The following is a 26,968-nucleotide window of genomic DNA, read 5'->3' as shown; positions in this document are numbered from 1 at the left end:
CAAAGATACACTGACTTGGCTCAGCATTGGCTCCTGGAGAACAGAAGCAGAAAGAGAGGGTAGTATGAAGAAGAGAGGGTATTCTGTCAACAGCCCTCCATGATACGGGCTCTTCAGGTAAAAAAAAATAAAGTAATTAAACCGTTCAGACATTCTACTGAACAGAAGAGTGAGAAAGAAAACCATCAGCACTCTTCCATTACAGAATATATTATATAGCACATAAAAGATCCTCTCGAGAGCTCTGAAGTGCTTAAGCCACTCCGAGGTTCACTCAATTAAAATAAAAGTTTTGATTACCTCATATTAAAATAGCACAATCTGTTCAGGCTGCATATCATTTTGTCACCCCTCAAATTAAAGAGAGAATCAAAACTGTTTCTGTCTTTTGCCTGAAATAAGAGCATCAACCAGTAATGCCGTCCTCATCTGAGCATTAGAACTGATGTTGATCTTCAAACGTTCCAGAATAAATGAGGTGAAGTATTTAGAGACATTGTTAAGTATGGTAAAGAAAAAGCTGAGATTTGGGGCATGTTAAACCCATCCTTCCTTCTGTGGTTAGGTGCAGTCAATGCAAGGTATAAATATCCTAAATACACTACCATGCAATAAATGCTCTTAGATGTTTAAATGTCAATAAATGTTTTTAGTAACGTTTTCTTTTTGTGTGCTTAGACTATGACAACCATTTGACTATCTTCAAAGTCTGTAGGTACAACCAGGCAACGCCTAATCACCCTGACATGTGCCTATAAGCCTTTGAAATCTTACCACTAAGATGTTGTCTGACTGCATGAAGTTAGGCCTACATACACTGAACCAAACAGCTTCAGAAAAGAAGCAATATTGTTAACAGTGGAGAACAGTCACAATGGTTCAGTCACTGATGATCACAATTAATATTTCTATTACATATTGCTATATGTAATATTTATCAATCTAGGGTTTAGAGGAAGACTATGTTCTATTTCATGCCAACAGATGAGCTCATTGAGACAGCCTCTCCATTTTTTTCATAGCTATATCTGCCTATTAAGCTTCCTCTTGCCTTTCCAAGCCTCACCCTTTTGTTGCTTTTATTGTAATTAATATTACTTATTTGAATTGTTCATTGCAATTCTTTCTGGAAGTCATCTCTGTATACAGTATTTACAAGTTCAACAGTGATTCACAGAAACCAGACCATGAACACGAGTGGAGCAAGGGGAGGAGGAAAGGTTTCCTTAACTTTTATTTCTTGAGAGAGTAAAAATTTATTTCATCACATTGTATCTATTAATCAGAAACAACGATAATAGTCAATGCAGATAAGAAAGCAGTAAGACAAGATGCTTTAGTTTTGCTTCCAGTAATGACTTGAGTACATACTTCTAAAAGCAATCTAAACTTTTTCCTTGTTCCTTGCCTGTGGAGGACTGTAATACTTACCTTGCAAAAAAGATGGGAAAGCACATCAGGTGATAAGCATGTGGAATTGTATCAAAGGTGAAAAAAGCTGAGCAATCAAAGAAGCAGGCTTTCATAAGAGGATGTCTGCCTCATGTGTTCCCAGCTCAACTATCTAATAACTACCTGATAAAGCTTAAGAGCTCCACAGGGTATTTAGGATCTCCTTTTTAACTTCATTTATCAAGTGTAAAACTTCAAGCCACGATAGCTTGAATTTAGGAAGATAGGTAAGACTTCATGATTTTGTAGTTCGTCACCTGTATAATTTACAGGTTACGTAGCATTACACAAAACCAGAGCCTGAAGCTTTCAGCTATCTTTGTACAATTCGAGATGAACTTTGATTCAAGCACTATACAATCAGAAAATCTGAGGACCCTGCACATCTAGATATTAAACTGTAAGTGCTGCCTTTATGGGTTAATAAAAGGCACAGGAAAAACATGCTACAAAGGCATTTTCCTGGAAGTGAAACTTATTTTCCTGGAACTAGACAAGACCTCTCAGCAATGTGCACCTGTGTCACTATCTTAAAAACATTAAAGAGAAACTTGATTGCTTTCCCAAGGCAAAAAAACTCACGAAGGAACAGATCTTTCAGAACAGCCAGTTGCACAAGTGAAGAGGCTGTGCATAAACAGGATTCTTCATTGGCATCATTTGTAATTTATTGATAACCATGGAGGAACTTCTGAGGCCCCAGGTAACAGAACTAAAGAGAGAAATTTTAAGCACTTCAGGAGGAGAAAAACAATAGTCAGGCAGGATGTACAAGGTTTGTGATAGTTCTCATCAACTAAAGCGTAGGCACCTCTTCCTCCAGACATTTGTTACTCTTCCAGTATTTACATATGCAAAGTGGAAAGAAAGTTTAAGCCAGAGATGCCGCAATGATTTGGCTACTTCATCTATTTTCTCCTCAAGGAAGCCACATCGTTGCAGAAAATCAGTACCTCAAAACCACCACCTATAGGTGTTATCTAGGAAGCTTTATCTAGATCTCACGCTATTTGTAAGTTTTACCTCAGAGTTTAATATCAAATAATTTAAAAATGTAGGGATAGTCAGTGCCTTTGAAAAATCCTGTAGTAAAAATTTTGGAAGTTCAGCCTGTAACACACCAGACACTAATGTACAGGATAAGGAGGTTTACCTCATGATCATGGACTGGCTGTCTTGCTCCATCTGAAAAAGAAAAAACAGGAAATCGCCAAGAATACACAAGATTTGAGAAAACAAGAACCAAAAAATTAAAGCAGTTACAGAACAAACAAACAGTTATAGACAGGAAACTTGTGCACCTTTCCTTACAAGTCACATAGAACTCATGTCTAATTTGGATGCAAGTCCTCCAATACAATCTAGATACAGTTAAATCCATGTCAATCTCATCACTTCAGATACAGCTGATACCACAGAAAAAACACATTTACTTTTTAAACAGTTTTTTTAAGTGAATGTCTGGTTACATGTCTAGCTGGAAATCTTCTCTTCTAGCTAGGAAGGCATTAATGTCTTGTTCAATACCTTGTCGGTGTGATTTGCCTTTTTGTCTGTCCTGTGCTTTCCTGCTAAAGACTTTGTAGGCTTCAGTCTTCTGATACTGCTCCAGTTCCCGCATATAACGCTCCTTATCTCTATCTGCTTCATCAAGGTATCGCTGAAACAAAAAAGTCCAAGAGTTTCAGGGAGTTCCCTTCCTTCCAGAGGAAGGGAAGAAAAACTCATCAGATGAAGTGCTGATCCATTTCACCTATGCAAACAGGAAAGGAGTGAGGAAACAATGAGAATGTGTGTGGGATGCAAAGAGCTAAAATTTCTGGATAAAATTAATGTACTCTGGTGCTTTTTTTTTTGTTTGCTTTTTTTAAATCCAGATCACTATTCTATTAACTTTTTTGTTAAACCTAGGGACAATCTTCTATTAGGCTACTTGATTCAACTGAATTACAGACATCAATATTATAGACCAAATGTTTAAGAATTGCTTTTCTGTGGCCAGGCCTAAATGCTACCAAACAAGAATGTCTTATTAATAGACCATGATTTAAGGTTCAGATGTGTAACACTGAGGTTCCAGTACACTCTTGTTTTCACTCCCCCCAGACAAAAAGCACTACCTTTCCACAACCTCACATTTCTACCATCATCTGAGTAGAGAACAAAACACTATGGCTATCAGCAAAGTACAGCTTAAAGGCCAGAAGAACCTAGAAGGATCTATCAATTTAAGCTACCTGCATTCATGTTAAAAGATTATTTCTTTTCTATCCTGCAGATATTAAACATCTGCACAACAGAAGGAGCTTAACTGAAGAATTATTTAGGGTACCTTAATGAACAGGACACCATTTAAGGAGTGGTCACAATGTCTGTTACTGTGGTCTTTCCAAGAAAAAGCTGTTTCCCAGTTCCATCCTCCAAACCCATAGGAGTTTAAAATTCAATGGAATTATTCAATCAGAGTCAAACTCAGTCATCTAGTATGGCTTGTACTTCCATGAAATCATCAGGGTAATATAGTTAGCAACTACATATCCCATGCATTTGGAATATCATCTTGACCCTGCTGAGGTCACTGTTGATGTCCTGGTTAGGGGTGTACATTTGCTGATGCTGGGCTACCATTGCTTTTGGACATTGCATTCTTCCATACAACATTAATTCCTCTCTTCCATCTCCAGCAACGTGCTGATGAAAGAGCACAGTAACTAAGTTCAGAAGTTTTCCCTCTCACTTATCTTTTGAATGGATTGGTTTGGGTCAGTAAATTCTGTTGTAATACCTGCAAATAGATATCATGGGTTTTCTAGTGCAGATCTACATATCTCACTACATATTTCCTCAGAGAAGACGGTAACAAAAGAACTGATTACTAGGGTGCTTGCTTTACAACTATAATGTAATGGGAGGGATGTTTTTGTTTTTAAAGAGTTTTACTATTTGGTTAGTTCAGTCCTATCATCTTAATCCTTATGCTAGACAAACAAAAAGGCTAGTAGCATGATGACCGCGACTGAACACAAAAAAGTGAGACCTTCTCTCCAGTTTTCACATATCAGACAACTAGTTTGCTAACCGCTGGCAACCAGACACAGGAGAAGAATATCACGCAGGCTCTTCCTGTGGATTATTAGACACTAACCTGTACAGCAGTGGTATACTATGAACACTGCTGCTCACTTTAGGAGAATGACTTCATAGTTATTAGCTAACCAAAAACAAGCTCACTCAGCTTCAACAGGAATTTGGGGTTGATCCATATCTCCAACTGGAAACAATGTGTAGATGGTAAAATACTCATAAGCAGAAATAGGGTGCACTCTAGAATCAGTTATATGACCAGACCCAATATTAGGTTGGTCTTCATTCACACATCAAATGGTGCAGAAGACCACCATATTTTGACTGAAAGGTGGAAAAAAAGTATTTGCCTGAGTTAATGCATATAGAAGCTAAAACATGCAACTCCTACCATTATTTTTTCTAAGACTACCAGCACTTTAAAACTCAGCTAAAATGAATAAGCTTTTAGACCATCTCTTTCAGTAGACTGTCCTTTCAGGTCTCTTTGGCTGACTCTAAGACATCGGATGTTCATCTACATTGATACATTTAAGATTAGCAGAACTGCGAGATCCTTCTCCTTCTAGCAGCTCTGAAAATCCTGCCAAATTCTCCTCAGCCACAGTGAATAAATGCCTGCCCCAGATTTTTGATGGCTTTGGCCTTGGAAGCTGGTAGGCCTCAGCTGTACCTGAGTTAGCTACAACAAAAGTTCATTGGGATGGATTGCATAAGCTATGGAATGTCTCAGAGTACTCACCACTGTACTGAATATATTCTTCTGCTGTCTCAAGGACACAGTTCTCCTCAAATCACCAAACATGGATGAGACACTATGGCCCTACCAGGGTTCACTATTTGAACTCTGGAGGGCACACACACCCCTTATTTTGAAGCATATTCCTAAACACAACTTTAATCAAAAGCCAATGACTTCCTCATTAAATAGCAGACTTCCTTACTAAACAGCAGTATTCCCATTTAACAATAAGCATATTCCAACAAGGAAAAGGGAATTTAATAGTACCCGTTTCTCCTCAGGAGGCAGTTTACTCCATTCATTGCCCAGCATCCTGGTGATCTCTGGGAAAGGGACTTCAGGCCTCTTCGCTCGCAGCTGCTCCCTACGCTCATTCATGAATCTCACATACCCTGTGAGGGGGGATTTGGGGGCATTGCTGTCCCTAAGAGGTTTCTTCCTCTTTCTCCCTTTGGCCCAGCCTCCTCGTTTAGTTCTTTGCTGCTGCAAAAGGAAAATGGAAGAAAATTCAGACTGAAGGTAAAAAAATTACTACCACTGAAAGGAATAAATATTAATTTCTCAAACATTTTCATCAGGACTATATTGCTGTGATACACCCTTGCCATGGACGTTCTTCAGTAAGCTTCAAACCTTACCTTAGAGCAATTCTGACTTTCTTGCAAGCAAAGCCTGACGAGAAGTCTCATCGTAAAAAGTTGTTTGCAGTTATCACTCCACTGGGGCAATACAGTAAACATCTGCATCAATTTCAGACTGTAAAGCCATGAGGAGCAATAGCTCACGCAACTATCACCCTGACTAGAACAAGTGCAAGTAATTTTTTTTTTTATTCTAGCTCACAACTCCCTCCCCCCCCTGCTTTCCCAATGCATTTGCTTCTATATCATACTTGGAGAGTTTGCGAATGAGCTAGCAATTTTTAACTACCTATTTTGCACCTTCCAAATCCTTTGCCTTTGCGCATTGCATGACCAAAATGTGGGTGACAGAATAGCAAACATGCTAATGTATTCTAGCTTATTCTATAGGCTTTCTTTTCCACAAATCATCTCTAATAAAGAGATGAACAAACTTCAGAGGGAACATTGTATGATTTGCTTGTGGCACAGAGCTCAAAAGAATCACGTAACTATCACTCATCCTCCTGGTTTCATATTAGTACAGTAATCTCTGGACAATGCTATTTTCTCATAGTGTGTACACACAACTATTCTGGTATTTCTAATCTCTCCCCAAATCAACATGTTCCTGAAATCATGTTAGTTTTAGTTCCCTTTCTAGAACGTTACTGCTTCCTTAAACAAGGAGCTCAGAGCTGAAGACAAACTACAAAGAGGAAAATCAAATGCATCTGTCAAAATACCTAAACCACTTTAATGTCAGGCTTCAGATCCTTCATGATTTAGTCACCAAAAATCAGTGCGAGACAGTACACAAGCTGCAGCCTAGAGTAAGCATAACACTTTCAAAGACATCGTTTACTCTCAGAACAGTGCAGTGGTCTTGCTTTCCCACCTCACAGGAGAGAAAATAAGTTGTGGCCATGGAACAGTCCTCAAAAAAAGTAGAGGCAGTATCAGTCTGGGGACCCTACTAGCTAAGCTAGAGACATGAGATCTTCTCTGCACAGCATGCCATGGCAAACAGTTGTGCAACACTGGAAAAGTAACTAGGGAGAATCAAAAGATGAAAAATGGCATATGGATGAAAAGTTGTGATCCTATCCAAAACAATCTGGGTTGTTAAGAAACTGTAATGACCAAACTCCATGCTTTTGCTTCATTGAAAAATCACCATTAATTTAGCTCACCTCCTCCTCAGGCTTCTGCTCTGTGTTTTCAGCAGTATTAGAAGATTCATTTTGCAGCTGCTGAACCTGTGACAAATCCTCCACCAAATCTGGGTTATTCACAGACTGTGAAGCTCCACCAGTGAATGAACTCTCAGAATGAGCTACTCTGAAAAAGCACATGATAGCAAAAGAAAAAATTAATCATCATATTGCTAAATCACTTCCTCCCTAAACTTCTAAAACATGAAAAAACACTGCAAATATATTCAGTTCTGACACTATCAAGAAAAAAAAAGATTTCAAAAAACTCACTTCAGAAGAACTGGGTGTTCCATCCAAGCAACTGCTATAGCTACCACAGTTACTATGAAAGCCAGCTTGATTTTTAGTGTTAGTCTCATTTTTAGTGAAGCTTTTGATTATACAAACTGTCAATCAAATCCATTTGAATCAGAAATCAGAAAGCATGAATCTGCTCATTAAAAAGTAAAATATATTTGAAATAAAACATTTCAACTTCAACAATATATACACCTTTCTCATTGCATTTAGTGTATTTTCCCCACAAACACACTTTAGAGATTAAATTTCATTCAACAATCTCCTGTTGATACATGTAGATATTGAAAGCACAAACATGCCTAGATCCCAAGAGGTTCCTGAATGGCCACTGTTAATTCTGCTGGAAGAACTGTATCAGTTGACCATACTCTAAGAAAGGACAAGCTGCCTGGAAGGCCAGAAAAACAAGAACAACAACAAATAAGAAGTAGGTTATGAAGACAGGTACCTAAAGATGAGCACATATTTGGGGGGCATCAACCCCAGAGTTATTCTTACCACTGTGCTCAGTGGGCAAGTTCATGTAAAACTCTGGGACTCCTCTCAGGTTCTAATTCTTTATTAAGCCAGGCTGGAGGTTATCTGACCTTGCCTTGTTACATTCCTAAAAATTACCGTAACAGTAGCATATATCTCAGGTCTACTTTGTCCATTTATTCAACTCTACAGCTGCTCACATACATGCCAACATTAAATACTAAAAAATGCGTTCCTGCAATAAAATGTAGCATACAGCTCTTGAAAATTGAGATATTTAAAACAAATTATTAGCTGAATGCCTCCAGGAAAATTTACTTTTAACTAGAGAACACTGTATTTTCATTACTATTATCAGCAATCAGGACATAATTACCAGTGAAGAAACAAGGACTGGAGAGATTCATGCCTGACATTCAGATATCAGATTGGTTTGTTTTTGTTTTTTTCCCCCTTTTTGCTTTCAAATTGTTAGTAATAAGAACTAACTCACACTCCTATAATAACATTCAGTAGGTGTCAAGGAGAAAATGGAACAATAGAGTTCCACAGAATCACTGTTATGATCTGAAGAATGTTTCAGCTTTCCAGTCACTCCTTAGCAGGGAAGTTTTTCCAACCACATGTATAAGGAACTTCAACAGATGTGTAGCCAGTTTCAATGAAACATGAAAGCTAATTCAACACACTAATACCTCTTAAACACAAACCTACTTTGAACATGTAACTTCATTTGGCACCAGCAGGTCTGAAGTCCCAAATAAATTAAACCAAATTTGAAGCAAGTGTCTCCATATCTATTTTTACAGGGCTTTACCTGTCTGCAAAGCCTGAATTTCATTGCCTGGTGCTTTACAAAATCTAAGCTTCACATATCGACACAGAACAAGAATCCCATGTATTCCTAGAGGACTACTACTCTTGTAATTGTGATTTTAAGAGAGGCTGTTGTTTCAGTCTGTAAAAGCAGAGTTAGTCTGGAAAGGCAAGGACATCACTTTCTCAGTGAGTGCCAGAGATCAGTGATGAATAACTGATGAATATCATTACGAGAAATCACAGCCCTTCCCCACCCTCCAACAGGCCTCATAAATCTCTCAAAAATAAAATCGTAGGGAAGTAAACTTTTCAAGTCAAAAGGGATGTTAAAGAAAACATTGTGATTGTTTCCATCAGTGCAGAGGAGTTCTGGTTTCTACTACACATGGAGACATGAGAAGGCCAAAGGAGTGTTTCAGGATTTTATTTTATTTTTTTAAATGACTTGGGATACCTTCTTCCCACTGAAACAGCTTCCTTGGTGAATCTAGAGACAGCTGAATGTTAAAAAAAAAGGAGTCACTTACCCAGTCACAGTAATATCACTACCTTCCTTAGATACATCTTCATCTGCAAAAAGTGGAGGAAGGGTGGAGCCAGCCACCAAGTTCTCCATACCTCTGGTTAAAAAAAAAACAAACAAAAAGAAACAAAAAAAACATGTTAAGTTCTCATTGTTTCCCTTCAGCAACACTTCTGTTTAAATGTCACAACGTACCACAGACCTTTTTACCCCCTAGAAAAATTGACCAGTTATAACTAATTGACCTCAAGGCAGATCCTACCAGCAGCCATGCTTAAGAACAGAGGAAAGATTGTAAACGATGCTTCATTCAGAACTTGCCTGTTAGCGAGCCCTGTGCCAGTGTCACAGCGCCACCAGAAATCCCACTGTGGCACTGTATTACCCCTTAAGGTAAATTTTAATTCATTGTACTCAGCACACAAGTACATAGATCCCACTCTTCAGATCCAGCTTCTAGTTGAACCTAAGACAATGTAACCTCACTACACAATTATTCTTCTCCTACATTTGGTCAAAATTAGCCAAAGGACTCAGAAGGCTTTTCTCAGGAACGAAGAGCATAATCATACATTGGTCCTTCCACCAAAGGCCCAAGGACAGCTCAACTTTGTGTAACGCTAAACAGCACCAGTTCTGGGGTTACAGCACCATGGGCATGGCTTCGCTGTGTGGGTGCCTGAACCCAAGCAAAGCCTACACTGCAGTCCTACAACCCGCAAGAGATGTGGTACCCAGCTGCTTAGTTGTCTGCTGGGGGAATTCTAGGATCAAGACATACCTTGTAAGCTCACCTCATCCCAGATGAGGGTTTGGAAATAAAGATAACTTCAAATGTGACAATACACAGTTTGTTATCAGGGAAGTGGAGTGTAATACTGACCTTGAGTACCAACAAAACAACCAGTCTCCAGCAAAATCAGACCATTTAAATTGCTGAGAAAACAATTTCCTTGAGCAATAATAAGTGTCCTTTTATTTTTTTTTCCTGAGACTATGAGCTCTGCTCTATTCATTTCCTGCCTCAGTGAAAACAGGCTGCTGCCTTTAGCAGCAGCTCTACACCTGCATAAGCTACTACAGATATTAGCTGATAAACAAATCTCTGGTAAACCTCCAATTTGCTCAGTTAAGCAAATGCTCAGTTAATGCTCACAGTAGGAGATCAATCGAAGGTCTCTGTAAAAATGGAATTGTGTCTAATTTCCACCAGAAAGCACATTTCAGTTTCCAAACAAGACTACCCATCCAATACATGAAGGAGCAAAGTTCAAGAAAGCACTGAAGATAATAAAGCCAAGCCCTCAGGATGGGCAGCGGCTTTGCAAGTTCAGACTGGACACCAGAAAAAATCACCATGAGAGTAGCCCAGCACCTGAGCAGGTTATCAGAGGAGTGGTAGCAGAGTACTGCATCCCTGCAGAGTTTACACGCTTGTTACACGAAGCTGCAGCTGACTCCGACTAGTGTTGCAAATAGTCCTGCCTGAGTGGGAGGCTGAACTAGGATGACCTCCAGACGTCCCCACTAGGATACATCTGCAGTTTTCTGAACTGCAACTCTAAACTTCCTTGCAAACAGTAGCATCTCTGACATAAAAAGCAGGAAAGCTGACTGAAAGCTCTCAAATACAAAGCTTTCAGGAAAGGGGGGTTACACACACTGGTTGAAGACGCAGGATTTTCGTTATTAAAGAAGGACAAGCAAACAATACCTCACATGGAGAAAAGAATCTAACTGAGGGTTGGGGCCTTAGGTATTACAAGAAAAAAATGGTAATTCAAATGATTTGAAGAATGAACTGTTCTGATGCCCAAAAGCAGTTCAGGCACAGCTACTAAATACACAATGTAAGTCACTTCATGCAGTTATCAAGAGAGCAATCAACTTTTGCTTTGTGTTACACAATCTCTTCTAGTTTTGGCAGCCAGAAGTTCTAAATTCATCTTTTACAAAAAAAAAAAAAAGCTTAAGCAATAAGAGTAAAGCCTTGATAATGTGTTATAAAATGTTTATCAAAACCTTTATGTGTGTCTGAAAAACAGCTTTCTTTGTTGTTCTGACACCTCCAGCAGCCAAGGACTCTTCTCAACCTCAATAAACCTATCTGGTGGTACTCAGCACTCCCACATTGTCTGGAAGAGCAGAGATGCTCTGATTCCGAGCACACTGTTCCTTACCAAGCGCTCCTGTCCCTGATGCCCACTGTGACCCTCCCATCAGGTCCCCACGTCTGTGCACATCTGGACCTAGTCAGCAGCAATCTCAGCTTGCTTTCTAACTGCGGGGAGGCACCCGGACATCAACCTTAACAACATATAAACAGAACACAAACACAGGAAGCTGGGAGAACACACGCTTCATTCTTTAATTTCTTTATTTATTATTTAACCCATACGCTTTAGCTACAAACTCTTAAAGTTAATTCTGAGCCAAGTCCTAAAGGAATCTGAACAGCAGTGAATTTATAATGGCTTCTGATCTGTTCCAGCAAGCAAGAAAACAAGACAGCTCCCCAAAAGCTGACTGAGAACTGATGGCAGTCTCCACAAGTCTCTCAGTCATTCCTTGTACTTGCAGCATTCCAGGCCTTTGCTCCAAAGACACTATCAGCTATTTTCAATGCTCCTGTAGAGCTAAATGTTCATTTCAGGGATGTAACAAAATGGGCAAAACAACAGCCTGAGGAAAAGAAAGGAATTCCTGCTTCTTCAACTTGAGCTTCTGCAGAATTCACAGGACTTGAAAAGGACAGCTGCCAAGTCCAAACTAGAGTTGTTCTGAATGCAGACATAAAACTGTGAAACTGATAAATTCTAAATCCCTACAAGCATTCCGATTCAATGCAAGCAAGCACCATCTCCAAACAAAACCAGATTCAAACCAGAGCAGCTCTGAGCTTACTGCATTGCTACACTGCTACTTGTGATGGCTCAAGGAAGCAAGCAGCTAAGTAGGACTACGAGAAATCAAATTTATTTACAGCTGCCTTGGATGAAGTGCTTGCAGAACAGTGATTTATTCTGGGATAGATCAACCTGGAAGGTCTGGTGTGTACTCAATTGTGTTTCTTTACAACTTACGTAGGGTGGGACACCCAAATCAAGACTGCAATGCTCCGTCTTAGCACCGCTTGGAGTTTCTACAGCAGTTGTGCTCCCATTTTAAACAGGGTATTTTTCAGCCAGCAACAATGCTCCTGGAATGCCAGCAGCAAGCACGAACCTCCTGCTCTGCTATGGACAAGAGTCAGGAATACATTTTCCTGACTTTGCCTGAGGTCCAGACACTCCAGGCTCTCATTTGCACTGACTTTCCTCCAAATGCAGGCTCCATAGGAACATAAGATTTAGTGTTTTTTTTCCCTCTTCTATTTCCTACACCCAGCGTAAGTGTGATCAAAGCATAACAGTGATCAGCTGCAGAACAATAACAATAACCTGGCCAGAAGGCTGGAAAAAGCTTTTTGGATGCCTGGTTTGGGGCGTATTACCAACCCATATTTTAAAAGGATAAAACACAAAAGCAAAGAAATCAAGTACAAACTGAAGCTCCATATTGTGTGTGCAAAATCCCAGATGGGACACCAAGAAAAATCCTAATCGGGCCCATTCCATGCTCCCAACGTTTAAACATTGCTAAGATTTCCAAAGATCTGTCAGTCACTTATGCTAACATTAGACCCCAATGAGCCTAAAAAAGGTTCTACATTATCCTAATCCACCAAAACCAGCTGCGTTTTACCTTTTTCTACACCTTCCTTCTCTTATCTCTCAGGAAAAACAAAGGCTTTGTGGTCCAGAAACTCTACAACAGCACTTCAACTTCCAATTTAAGTTTCCTGCCTGGATGGACACTTCACTTCATACTCAATACTACAGTGCACAAACACGGTTTGACAAGCATTCCTAGAGAAATGAAAACAGAACTTGCACAGCATAAAGACTGAAGTGTTACTATACACAGCAGGGAATCAAATAGCTGAAAAAACAGAAGTTTGCTTGATCTCTTTTCATGCTAACTTTTGTAGGCCATGTCATGTAATAGCAATGTTCTTCTAATAGAAAAAGAGGAAGTGGCTGTCTGTTGTATTTTGAGTAGATAAAGCTACCACACAACCTCATCTCTAGGAACATCCATGTAATAGGAAGGAGAAGTTAAAAGAAGGTAATTGTTAAATCACCTGTTAGAACAAATCCCTAAGATGGGCTAGACAAAATGACTGACACATCTGCAACATCATTTGTATGGTTGCAGTGTTCACAGTGCTGTTACAGGGCAGCACACATCCACATGAAGCTTCTAGATTCTGCATCACCCCACACAAACTTTTTTTTTAAGCCTTCTACACATGCAACGAAGGGTAATATTTGTCACACAGAACTTTCCCTTCAGAGAATCAGGCCATTCCACTCAAGCAGCAGACCATCTTGATGTAGCACACTCGCATTTTTGTTTTTCAAAGGAGATCGGAGCCAGAGCTGAACATGTTCACAGCCAGACTGTTACAGCTATGTGAACTACAAACAGCCCTTCTTGAACACTGGGCGCTGCTGGCCCTTGGCACAGCCCAAATGAAGAAACAGCCTGTTCCAGACCCAAAACAAAGCAATTACTGTACACTCTCCAAAATGCATTCATTACTTCAACAAAGTGTAACTTGCTTTGCTGGTGTCAAGCGATGCACAACATATGTGAAGTGAGGCTGGGCTCCACAGCGCCTGCACATGTCTGGCCATGCAGTCACTGTCAGATGCAGACTGACTTCCTATTCAGCCTGAGGCCACGTGGGAGGGGTCCCAGGATTGCCCTGAACACTTGAAAAAAATGGTTAAAATAATCCCAAGCAATGTTGCCTTTACAATGACTACAGCATATCAGATTCTTAAGCAAAAGAGTCGGGAATTACCAAATTAGTCACCCAATTAAAAGGTAAGGTTATAAATACACATTTATTACAGTTAAGCATATTTAAATACAAAGTCAGCATCAGAAGCCAACGCTCGGCCTGTACAAAGCATCGCACGAGTTTGGATTACCTCATTGACAGCGCTGTTTTAGAAACATGACTGCTGAGGAGGCTTTTCCTCCCATACTTCCTGTTCCTAACCTCTCGTGTCTCTTTGCCAGAACAAGTAGCTCCAAAATTTACCTTTCAGAGGACAGCAGATAAATATCTTCTGCTACATCACAGCGGAACCACAGTACTCCTTAGCTAAGCATCAGAATCCAAGCACTCCATAATGTAAATAATTTAAACCCAGAAGATTTATTGAGAGATAAATCCATAGGATCATCACTTTCTGTCTGTCCACATGTAGTCAGAATATGAGAAAGAAAACGGAAGCAAGTACATCTTCAATTAAAAACACAATGATTTTTGATCTGTCAGAGAAAGTTCACATTCTCTCCTGACAGCAGCATTTTCTTTCATCAAATTGGAGCAGAAGCATATTATCCAACATCCTTAACCGCAAAAGACAGATTTGACTTTTTCCCCTATAGGCAACTCATTAGAAAAAGGTCTTTGACTTCAGGAAAATCACATGTCAAACCCAATGCAACGAAGGTTTCTCTGTCAGACCAGAAAGTATATACACAAGAGGACAGCCAATTGCTTTTATTTTTACTTCTTGCCAGTAAAAATAAAAACCACCAAAGACCAAAATAAAGACTTGCAGGAAAAGATTCCAGAGCTCCATTTCATTTCCAAGCAGTTTAAGGAAAGGAAGGGAAGATGTAGAGCTTAGTTTTACACTTAGTTTACTTGGCTCTTTGTGGCAAGCATTAACAAAGCTATTAATACTAAAGCTTTAATATCAGCTGTCAAACATCTGCAAAGTTTTCTTTTTAAAAAGCACGGGTGTTTAGTTCTATATTCTACCTTTATTTACAAATTGCATTATGATAGGGCATATTTAAGTCATCTCATATCCACCACATTCTATTTTCTGGAATTTATATTCACAGACAAGAGATGTATGCCCAACTCTACAGACAAAAAGCGAATACAGATCCAGGCTGAATTCTCTCCCTTCAAACACACGAAAAAATTCTGCACTGGCAATACCCAAGCTTTTTAGATCACCTGAGGGAAAGCAACTCCATATGGAGAAGACTGTACAAGTAGTCATTCTGCCCACCCCTGCACAGCTAAATGAGTAACTGCAGACTAGGTTACCAGTGGAGAGGCTTTTCCATCCAGCCCTTTGATGCAGGCATTCAGTGTGTGAAGATGAGGGTAGCTCACGTTTCTGAATTAACTTTCTTAGTGACAGCATTAGCTGCCATTTAAAGTAATGCCACTGTACATACACATCTGCATAACTAATTTAATCCTCATGCTATAGATCCAGAAAAATCCCAATCAGATCACAAAAAATAAGTATTGGACTAAAACTTGAGATTTCTTTCATTTAATTCATTGCTGTACCTATGGCAAGTCCAGTACCTCACTACCAGGGATGACTGAGGTTGGTCCGTAAAAACCTCTGAGCTCCCCCAGCTGCTGGAGGCAGCCTACCGCCTCACCGGTTCCTTGGAAATCTCTGGGATCTGAGGATCACTTTCCACTGGACATCAAGTTTTCCAATCACTACTTTTGCATTAACAAGGCAAAACAGATGTTTTGCAGTGTTAGCAGTGTTACTTTAACAAAGTAACACAACAATGCAATGGGCATAAACCATGCCTTGCGCACAGACATTTCTCTGAAACCACAGCGATTATAAGATCATCCAAGACTTGACCAGATATTGTTAGCTTTCCCATCCAGCAAGTGAACAGTTACTTTTCTTCAAAATCAAAGTTGCATTCCATTTATGTCAGTAAGACTCAATTATTTCACTGTTTGGAGAATGCAAATATGGAAGTGCCGTGAGCAAAGCAGTTTATTAAAAAATGTAAATGAACAGACTCCAAAGGTTTTCATGGCGTTTGCTCAGCTCTAACCTTTACCAGCATCACACAAGTGAAGAAGCAATATAACTTCACGCTGGAATACCATTATGATTTAAAATACCAAACCCTTACGAACTAGAAATAACTCTGAATGTCAGAGAATCCTGATTGTGACTGACCAGTGAAGTGATAAGTTAGATACTTGAAAATAAAATAATTCAAGAGCGAAAACACCTGCTGAGATTGAAAAGTTGTTTTAAAGCAATTTTACCATTTCTGCCCTCTCTCAGCTTTACCACAGAAGTTGTCAGGCACGTACAGCATATACTCCTAGCCCACTTAAATTCTGAGAGTGGAAACTAGCTACTGCCACAGAGGAATACGGATTGGAATTTCCCATGCACATACCCAACAAAACAAGTAATTACTGACCATTTTACACAATATGGGGTTGAATACTTTGGATGTGAGAATATACTGAATAAGGGATTGAGTATATACTTGAAAGAATGACTCACCACAGGCTTCGTGACCCAACACAAAGGCATCTACTCTGACCTCAAGAGCAACAACGACAGCATGGAACTGGATATTTTAAACGCACTGATATGGGTACAGGGACAAAGGTTAGAGGAAATGAAGTGTGGGAAGAGTAAGTGATTCTCACACAAAACAGACAACTGATTCTGCTTGTTTTCAGACAGGACTCATCTTTAGAGAAAAATGACCTATCAGCTTCCTTTTGCTCTCATTTTTCTTATTCTTGTCATTGCATTCCATTATTCCAACATATAAGGAATGAGGCTGAGCAAACAAAAACCTGTAATATTTAAAATAAATCAAATTTTAAATGGCCTTAGATGTGCAAAGCAGATATATTTTCACACTCTTATCTGCTATTTCTTTCCCTTTAAAAGATTAACCAAATGGATACTAGCAAATCCTAGTAGTAAGAATAGTGAATATCTGGGATATTAAAGATATTATCTGGGTTCTTAAAGCTCTCCAGTAATGGATAAACATGCATCAGAAATGGAAGTTCGGGTATAGACTGCATTAAATGCACCAAAATCTCTTCAGCCAAGGCTCTTCTAACAGAGACAATTTGGGATGGTTTCCCACACATTAGCATCATAGGATTCAAATTGCACAGATTTCAGAAACAGGCTAGGATGGAAAAAGGACTAAGGACAAGCACAGAACAGACATGAGATTCAAGCAGCTATCAAGAAAACAGCAGACAACACTTACAGAACCTTGTCTGGTTTCAGGAGAGTAGAAGGATGCTTCAATTTTCAATACTTTATTGGATCCCCAAGCCATTTCCAATTGCGGCCTGGACAAATTGCTCTGACAACAGTTGCTAACACTGTCTCACTGTCTTACATGTCTTACTGATGCTGCAATCTTTTGTTTGTGCCCATCATTTTCTATCACATGCAGGAAGACAAAACAAGCCAGGGGAAAGTAGTGACTAAGAACATGGCATCACCACCCAGAGCCTGAAGCCAAAGAGTAAACAAGAACCTGAGACAAATGTAAGACCTGTAAGTTTAAACTGCTCTTTCAACTTTCCTCTTCCACTGCTGCTTTTCAGGTGCTAGAAACAAGGAACTGCAGGCACAAAACATGCACAAGCTCTGAAAAAGTAGAGTTGATCTACATACACAATAGATCTAGTTCTAAAAGAGAACAGTGATCTTTTCAAACAGGCTGAAGACTGAGCAGACAAGAGGGTGGAGCTCTCATATATCACAGCCAAAGTCTCAAGCACTTGTGCTTGAAAAGATTTCTAATACATGTTTAGTTATAAATGTTCTGAAAGATATTTGGCATTCAACTCCGAGTATTTACTGTATTTAACAAACAGCAAAGATTTATACTGCTTTTACATTTCCTTTTGATGATTTCATTTCTATATATGTTTAAGTAAATATAGTTCCTCTGAGTTAAAACAAATGCTAGCCAAATATCCCTATATATGGCTAAAGAGGAACAGCTGGTTTAGAGGTCACATAGGAAATCTTTAAGAGCTAAGAACACAACCAAATTTCAAAAGCAGTCTAAGACGCTACTAACCTTAACCCTTTTATTGATGAAATCTCCAAAGATGCTTAATATATCACTTCCTATACTGTTAGTCCTAACTCAGTTTCAGAGAGAGTCAGCTGTGATGGTGTGACTGGAAGACACATTGTGCAGTTCTTACTGCAAGAAAAAATGAGAACTGAAGCCTACTGAGAAGATCCTTGACAAAAGGTCAATAACACTCCGGTTTATACAACATTAAAGAGTGGGAAAATGGAAAAATATTTGTATTTTCACAAGGGATATAACATATGATGTCACCTCAGTATAACCTAATAAACAAGTTCTTTGCCTTGATTAGAAACTGAGACAAGGCAAACTGGTGAAAAACAAGAGATTGGGCAATACTCTGTCTTTTTGGATTTGTGAAACCTAAGTATTTTCCAACACAAGTGCAGGCACAGTACAACAATTTCAGGAAACTTATTTCTCTTGGTTACCTTTTGCAGCCTGGTAGAAGTACATACAAAGATTACCTGAAGATCCATTATCACATTTAATCCTAAGCATTAGCTCAGAGGCTTTTCAGTTAGAGAGCTGTCTTTCTAGTCACTCCCCTTTTCATTTAAAAGGAGCTACTCTCAAAAAGCTTTCATAGCTGTATTTTGCTCCTCCCTACATCTCCCAAACAAAGAAGAAAAAAAGCATGACATTGCATTTTAAACTCTACTTTTTTAAAGCAGAAAACATTAAATTTCTATGAAAACTAACAATTACATTTGAGCTTAGACTTCCTGGGATTAAACAATTGTCGCTGTAATGGAAATTTGGCTGCCCTGGTCTCTAGCAGTTCCCCAGAGCAGCTAATTCCCACCCTGAAACTGCTTCCTGACCTCTAGAAAGGGTCGTCTATGTATAGCTAGAGAAAAAATATGCTTACACATTCCAGTGATCCATGGTAAGCTTGCTAAGAAGAATCCTGCAGGTTTAGTCCACAACTATACCAAGTAATCAAATTAGGGAAGGCTTTCCAAAATGTCTGCCTGTAAATTTTTTTTTTGATAGTTGAAATGTTTCACTTACAGCTAATGGTTAATTAGCAAGAAGCAGCAGCTCTCATCTACTATCCACTGACATTTTCTCCTGTTCGAGTATCCATGTTTCAATCACTATTGACTTGTCTGTGGTCCCATTTAAAATGCTTCTCAGTAACAGTTAATAACTTCACCTGATCATCGCATATTTTATAAATAAATGTATACCTCCTTATCCTAGAAAAAAATTCTAAAGATTCCAACCAGTTTTGCCAACTAAGATCCCCCCCAGTAAAGCATTAATGTGCACAGCATATGTCTACAATCACCAAATGACCAAATGCTAGGGGTTGGAAGTGACCTCTGACATCAAGTCCAACCCCCCTAGTTCATCCTCATTGTTTTTTTTGTTTGGAAGGCTACAAACAGTTGGAGAAATAAGCTCTTTGTTCTCTGACAGATAGCAATGAATGTAAAACCGCATGTAAAAGCAGTTGAAAAAATATCTTACAGTGGCCACAAGAATAAAGAGTATCAGGCAACACCTCCCCCAGTCCTGACAAAGCTTGAGGGACAGAAGAATGAAAAAATAATTCTTCTATTAACAGACTAGAGACAGAAAGCTTGCAAGTATGGAAAATTCTCATTTGATTCATCAATTAACAAGAAAAATCCACAGAGGGCATCTTCATAAGGATTCTAAGATCTTCTCTCCAATTACTGATTCTAGAGCTGGACTTTCAATATTACACTGCCCCTCTGAAGACTGCCTCGTGCTCTGTATTAAGCTCAGATTTATTCTCAGCTCTGAGTACAAGTAGTACTTAATTTAAACCATTCCAACAAATTGTGAAAAAACAATGGCGAACTGCCATTTCATAAAGGAGTTCCATGTTAGGCTGACTACACAAAATCCAACTTTCAGAGATTTTAAGTAGGTTTAAGTCAGGAGCAGTTTTAAGGATTTTTTTTTTCCTTCAAATGAAAAACTCAGGGCTGCTGTGCTTGCCACTCCACTAATTAGCCCACCTGTTTAGTATGTTCTGTCCTTCAAGTGGAGGACACAGCATAATGAAGTGCTCACAATTCTGCAACAATATGACACAGAGAAGTGAGGGACCAAGAACAAGATACTATAACACCATCAAGTTCATAGAATCATAGAATCATAGAATATCCTGAGTTGGAAGGGACCCTTAAGGATCATCAAGTCCAACTCTTGACACCGCACAGGTCTACCCAAGTTCAGACCATGTGACTAAGTGCACAGTCCAATCTCTTCCTAAATTCAGTCAGGCTCGGTGCAGTGACCACTTCCCTGGGGAGCCTGTTCCAGTGTGCAACCACTCTCTCTGTGAAGAACAAGTTCTTCACTGCATATAAGCAGGAGATAAGTTTGCATTTCTAGCCTCACAAGAGGATTATCTGTATGACAATAGGAGCTTAAATCTGAAAAGAAGTGGCATCTCCACTGTACAAGGATTTGAAGATGCTTTCTGTGCCAAAGCCAGATACGTTGTCACTGCATTCTAAGAAGCCAACAAGTTTCAAATCCATGCCATTTTGTTCAAAGACATCAACATTCAGAAAGCAGAATGAATCAGGCTCTATTTGCAACTTCAAACTGACATTTAAAAAGCCATGGAACACAAACTAATATGATTCACAAGCTTTTTTCTGCCTTCCTTTTTCATGTACTCAGAGCTTAAGAAACATGACTTCTGCTGCCACACTTTGTGGAAGCGTTTAGTGTTAGTGGAGACTTTCACAGTCCTAATAGTGACACAGAACAAAGTATATATTCTGTGGAACTGATGAAGTAGAAAGGGAATCTGGCCATATAAAATGGTGGTGTGAGTTGAACATCTGACTAACACAATTTTCAGTTATCATTTCTGAACCTCTGCATATTTGGCAATAAATCAGATGTAGGGATAGGCTACAAGACTACTGAGCCAGAGCAGTAGCTTGCTGCTGCTGGGAACAGAAGGCCTTGCTCCTTTCTCACCTGGTTATGGCAATCTCTGAACTCCTCATAGAGCTTCTCCTACCCCACAGCTCTTCCCTTCAGGAGCACTGCAGGGAAGCAGTCTTCCCTTCTCAGTAACACAGCTGAAAGGACTCAGAAGGCTCAAACACCAGAGCTGTTAAAAAATAAAATAAAATGAATGCCTACAGAACCCCCCACTTCTACCAGTGGTGAAGAGTCCCATTAAGTTAAAGGAGGCACCCCCAGCCACCAAAGATTATTGCTGGCTGAACTCAATCTGTTAGCAGCTGGTTGTGGAGAGTTTCAGATCACATCAAGAGCAGCTGTTATCTGCCCACATGAAAATAAGCCAAGCACTAGAAGGAACAAACAACAGCTCTCCATTGCCAAAGGCTATAGTTCAGGGGTAGCCTGAGCCTCTTGAACTACTAGCTACTTCAAACACATCATCTTTGGACTGGCAGTTCTGTTTATTAGACAATTTATGTGCTAAGCAAACAGAATAGCTTTTACTTGATTTATCATATGAGTTTATGCCAGGTAAAATGGCTCAGCAAAGGATCTGACAGACACTGCTGGCACAAGGAAGAAGGGTGCAAATAGCACAGCCCAGAGTTAGTGACTTACATTTCTATAACTCTACAGCCTGAGATTTGGTTTCCCTCCCCCTAAAATTCATGTGGTGTCAGGAACAAAGAACATTTGAAATGATTCCAGTAACCGAGGGCGCTAAAATAGTTAGAAGCGGGAGGAAACATCAGAAAAAAAAATGAGAATCATCTCATAAGCTGTCTTGACATTTTCAGTTTTCTTCTTTCCAATCGAAAGCTAAACATTTATTCTACTAATGAAAGATGATTCTTTCTCATGACTCTGGAAATAGAGAACTAATTCCACAAATTCTGATTCATTTTTTCTAACAAGGGATAGTTATTACCGTCGCTCTTCATATCTTATCTGAATTGCAGAAAACATACTTTATCTTAATTAAACTGAACAGAAGAGCAGTTGAAATGCATTTTGTCACCCTTCCACATATTGAAACCGTGAGGATTTAATCAAATATCAGTTATCTCAATTTCCTTCCATCAGCAGAAGGAGTCACATGCAACACCAGCTAAAGCCCATTGCAGTAAATTCAGCCTGAGCCAGAAATCTGCTCCACAAGAAGATTCTGGTGTGGTTACCTGTGCCAGTAACAGACTAGATATCAGGACTGAAAAGAACCTGCTCTGTCATGTTTTTAGATAGCTACACTGCTAGCCAAGTGCACGCAAACATCTTCAGTCCTGTAGCTATTAGCTGATCTTGCACTGGCAAAGTTTAAATTTCAACAGAAACAGCAAGCATGTGATGTCACCTAGTGCTCCACTGCCTCCACAGAGTTCTCCAGATATTCTCCAGGTTATCTAGCACTGTTTTGAATCCCAAACCTCCAGATCCTGTTTGAGAGCCCCCCTTTATGGAGACTATCACAGACATTCAGAGCCAAGAAGCAAGAGCTAGTACAGAACTTGCTCATTAAGAAATACTCCCTATAAGAAGACTTAAGAACACTCAGTAATGCCCATACAGTTCCGTACTTCCAGAGATTCCAAAGATACACTCAGTCACTCTAGAAATTCTACACAAGTTGTGATTAATGAGATATTCCAACAAGACGCCAGTCTATTTGATGCAGTGGTAGCTTTAAACGGAACCTCTTTCTAGATTAAGTCTTAAATCCTGATTTTTTTACCCTTTAAGTATCAGAAGATGTCTAGGTCAATGCCCTCAATTTGTGAAAATAAACACAAGGAGGAAGATGCATATTCTTAAAGAAAGGTAGGCTGTGGAGAAGTGGAACATTTTACCAAAGAAAAAGGTCTGGAATATCATTAAAAAAATGAAACATGCTTAGTACACAAACTTTCTCCTCCTACCTTGGTGCACCATTTGTTCTGTGCTGGGAACACTTCCCCCCTCCCCATCTTCTTGGCAGAACTGCAATGTTAGTAAACTCCACATTTAGAAGTGTGAGCAAAAATTCACAGTTTACTGTTTCTGATACTTTTCTTGATGCTGATCTGTTTTCTCTGTTGTAAACTTCCATACTACTACCAGAAATTGCTTTGTCACAGCTCTCTCCACTGCTCTTCCAACTAGAGACTGACGCTTTCCTTTCTGTATCATGCCAGGCCCCACATATTTTGAACCCTAGCACAGGATGCTAGATTCCACTACATCAGAAACTCAGCCTTTGACCAACAAGTAATTATGGCCTCAGAGTCACAAGCCTGAGATTATTACTTAGCCTATTCTTACACTAATGGAAAAAACAGTTTATTCTTCCAGAAAAGGTTCACTTGAATTACTGATGGCGTGTCAATGACCTGCTTTCAGCAAACAGTACTCCAAGCTTAAAAATCATCACGTCATCTTGCATCCAAGGCTTTGAAAGCACAGACAAAAAAAAAATGAAAAGAATAAATGTTACTTAAATGTTGCCTAAACAACAAACAAAAATTCACAAGACCACTAGTTAATCTCACATGAAATATCTGCATTAAGAGATATGACAGAACAAACTGCTAAGTGAACTCTACATTACTAACAAAACTTTTAGTTGCTACTTGCACTGTACAGATACCAACTAGCCTTAGATGCTTTCAATAAATGGTTAGGAAAACAGAAACAGTCATTTCGGAAAATAATTGTTCTTAGTAAATTCACACCTAGTAAACATTTAATGCCAAAGTGTTTTTATCTACCTCTATTCGTTTCTTGAAAAGAAATCAAGTTCAACAGTTCCCATAAACACATGAAATACTCCTCCCTCTTCCTTGGGAAACTCATGGAAGTAAAAACAGAAATCTTAAAGGAATGCAGAAAAAAATAGTTTGGGAAACTCTCCAAAGCCAATCGAGTTACAGATATAAAGGGCTTTTTATTGAGGTACGTGAACTAGCAAAAAAAAAATAAAAAATCTCCCCTTAGTCTCCTCAAACCAGTACAGCTGTGTTCCCCTGAGTTACCCTTCTAACAGAGGATGAGCAGAAGAGTGTCCCCTTTGTTAGAAGTGCAGCCTCTCCACCTGTGCTATCAGTTTCTCATAGCACACACCCCAAGACTCCGAAAATCAGTACAGTCTGTGCACACTTCAGTAACAGCAAGTGGGGGTAATTAAGTTTATCAACCACTGCCTGCAGAGGTCAGGAGGTACAGCAAGAATTCAAACACCTGTATCCACCTGTTTTAATGAAACATGCTCCACATTTGTCTGCAACCTTTAGCCAAGTCAGTGGCAAGCCTGAAAACTAAATCATCCAAATCAAGGCCCTAAAGCAGCCCTGCTTAATCAAAGAAGCATTCCAAAGGGAAGGCTGAACTTAGTTTGGCAGAGGAGTTACCTGGCTATTTGGGCACACCATGATACCAAGTTAAATACATCTTTCTTTAAATACATTGTGAACAGGTAAACTAACAAAGCTTACAAAGTTAACTTGAACATACTAACTTACAACTGTCTCAACTCCTATGCTCTAGTACTAAGAATGAGGTTGTGATATGGATACAGAGCAACAACTCGTCTTACAGTTACTGCTTTCATTCAGAAGTCACGCGTCTTCTACGTTCTCCAAGTTCTCAGTTCGCTGAGCAGCTCCTTGCCATCAGACACAGGTGGCCTTGCCAAAGGAAGATGTCCTGTGAGAAAAGAAGGTAGAAGACAGTAAGAAACTCTGCTCTCAGTTTATTCATTACAAAGGACGAGAATTTGTTAGTCACCTAACGGTAAGATACACATAGAAGAATCGAATCCTATTCTCAGGTGCTAAAGAAGCATTCCTGTAGAAACAGGATTCTCTTCTACCTCTTGTCAGCCGTAAGAGGGCCACCTGTGAGGTTACTCTCTATGCATCTCACTGCAAGAAACCAAAAAAAAATTCCACTCAGAGCAGTGGAGTTAAATCTCACACGCTTGTTTTCCTATTTTGAAATTTGCTAGTACTCCTTACAGAATTTAGCTTAAGAAATTCAATCTGAATACACTGCTTTAGCCAGCTTTTCCAAATCTAGATCTCCTTAGAATCCACAGCATTGACTGCTTTGGGACATTCCAGGCTTCTAAGGACAAAAAACACCCACGCACTTTTTTGACCTCCCTGGACTCTAAAATTACAGTACTTGCCAGCATCTACGGCCAGAACATTTCTAAAAATACTGGGTATTTTCAGAAAAACCTTTTTTTCCAATTAAAAATAGTTTAATTGTACTTATTAAGTGGTGCTTGTTTTGTCTTTATCTCATCCTTTCTTCATTTGTATTTGTGTAAATGCGTTATAATATGCTTATCAGTACAACAATACAGTTATACAAATAAAAACAGGGGAAAAAACATATTGGGAGGGGGGGAGGCTGGTCAACTTCTGGGGGTTTTATTTACATGGACCCAAGGCAGTGGGGACACCACTGCTCCAGCAGGCAAAGCCTCCCCTGCTGGGCCTCCGCCACCCAGCTCTCCCCACAGCCCCTCTGAGGTTCCCCCCTCCTGCCTTCCCCCCAGGCCCCCTGCCCTCAGTGCGGGCATTTCAGAGGGCTTCACTGAGCGCTGCCTCCCGAAGCACGTGGCTGCGGCTGTAAGGGGAGGGATTTTTCGGTTGTTTGTTTTTTATTCTCCACCCCCAGCTCTCCCGAGGGCCGCTCCGGCGCAGCCCCCAGCCGGCCCCACACACACACGGGCAGCGCGGGGACGAGGCCCGCCGGGGGAGGCCGGTCCCGGGGCTGCCCGTGCCGCTGCTGCCCAGCTGAGCCCCTCCGGCGGCGGGCAGGGCGAGGAGGAGGAGGAGGAGGAGAGGAAGGCCGCTGCCCTCCCTACTGACCTGCCGGCGGCAGCGCCCCGGGCCGGCCGCGCCGCGAGCCCTCAGCCCCCTCGGCCGCCGCCAGCTCCCTCACAGGACCGCATCACCGCGGCCCGAGCGCGCTCGGATCCCTCCGCACCTCACCTCAGAGCGGCCCATTCCCCAAAGCCACCCCTAAAAGAGCCGCAGCCGGCCCAGGAGCGCTCCCGCTGCCCGCACCTCGTCCTCCCGCCGCGGCCCTTCCCTTCGCCCCCAGCTCGGGGCCGAACCTCCCCCACCGCGCCGGGACTACTTTTCTCACGCAGGCGGAAGCACACAGCTTCACTGCGCGCGCATCCTCGCCGTGCGATTTTAAAGGCTCGTGCGGCGCGCCGAGCGCGGGGCACGCTGGGACTTGTAGTCCTCCCCGGGGGCCTCCGCCGGCGGGCCGGGGGTACCTCGCGGCGGCGCCCCGCCCCCTCGCCCCTCCGCAGCCAATCGGCGCCCGCCCTGTGCGGAGAGGCTCCGCCCCCCCGGGCCGCGGTGGGCGGGGCCGTGCCGCGGCCGGCGGCGGCCGGAGTCGGGTGGTGCGCGCGGGCGCGGCGGCTGCAGCCCCGTCCCGGAGCCGGATCCTCGCCGGGGCCCGGCGGCCGCCGGCCCTCACGGAGCTCCCTCGCCTCCTTCTCCTCCTCCTCCTCCCCCGCTCGCCGCCCCCGGGAGGCGCCGCAGGGCTGGGGGGGCCGCCGCCAGGTGAGGGACGGGCCGGGCTGTGCAGGGCGGCGGGGGGCGGGACGGGACGGGGGGCACCGGGAGGGGGCCGCGAGGGGTCCCGGCGGGTTGTGAAGGGGCCGGGGGGGCTCTGAGGGGTCCCCCGGTGCCCGCCCCGCCCGCAGGCTCCGTGCCCCGGTTCCCCGGCGGCACCCCCAGAGCCCCGCAGGGAGCCCCTGAGGGCTCAGCCCATGGCC

General features: G+C 41.2%; 2 protein-coding genes across 16 annotated transcripts in view; one reads left to right on the top strand and one right to left on the bottom strand.

Annotated features, from left to right (window-relative positions):
- HMG20A (high mobility group 20A) overlaps positions 1-26,391 on the bottom strand; it is a 71,540-nt gene extending 45,149 nt beyond the window's left edge. For 9 of the 12 annotated variants that reach the window (XR_011811918.1, XR_011811913.1, XR_011811914.1 and 6 more), the window contains exons 1-8: positions 26,046-26,181; positions 24,761-24,870; positions 21,205-21,340; positions 9,239-9,331; positions 7,092-7,239; positions 5,546-5,761; positions 2,980-3,112; positions 2,606-2,637 (exon numbers count right to left, since the gene is read on the bottom strand). Coding sequence is in view for 4 of the 12 variants with exons in the window: in XM_072043321.1 (XP_071899422.1) it covers positions 2,606-2,637; positions 2,980-3,112; positions 5,546-5,761; positions 7,092-7,239; positions 9,239-9,331; positions 21,205-21,233 (651 nt within the window). In the remaining 8 variants the exon portion in view is untranslated. Of the gene's footprint in view, positions 1-2,605; positions 2,638-2,979; positions 3,113-5,545; positions 5,762-7,091; positions 7,240-9,238; positions 9,332-21,204; positions 21,341-24,760; positions 24,871-26,045 lie in introns of all 12 variants that reach the window. The other 3 variants (XM_038184992.2, XM_038184993.2, XM_038184991.2) reach the window with 3 other exon arrangements.
- A 149-nt stretch (positions 26,392-26,540) lies between these two features.
- PEAK1 (pseudopodium enriched atypical kinase 1) overlaps positions 26,541-26,968 on the top strand; it is a 118,303-nt gene continuing 117,875 nt past the window's right edge. For 3 of the 4 annotated variants that reach the window (XM_027466103.3, XM_027466105.3, XM_072043319.1), the window contains exon 1: positions 26,541-26,753. The gene's annotated coding sequence lies outside the window, so the exon portion shown is untranslated. The remainder of the gene's footprint in view (positions 26,754-26,968) is intronic. The other variant, XM_027466106.3, reaches the window with a different exon arrangement.

This window comes from Anas platyrhynchos, chromosome 11, assembly GCF_047663525.1.
Source record: "Anas platyrhynchos isolate ZD024472 breed Pekin duck chromosome 11, IASCAAS_PekinDuck_T2T, whole genome shotgun sequence".
In the NCBI taxonomy this organism is placed as follows: domain Eukaryota; kingdom Metazoa; phylum Chordata; class Aves; order Anseriformes; family Anatidae; genus Anas; species Anas platyrhynchos.
Note: the sequence above shows the minus strand (reverse complement) of the source record. Positions and strands in the feature narration are given on the sequence as shown.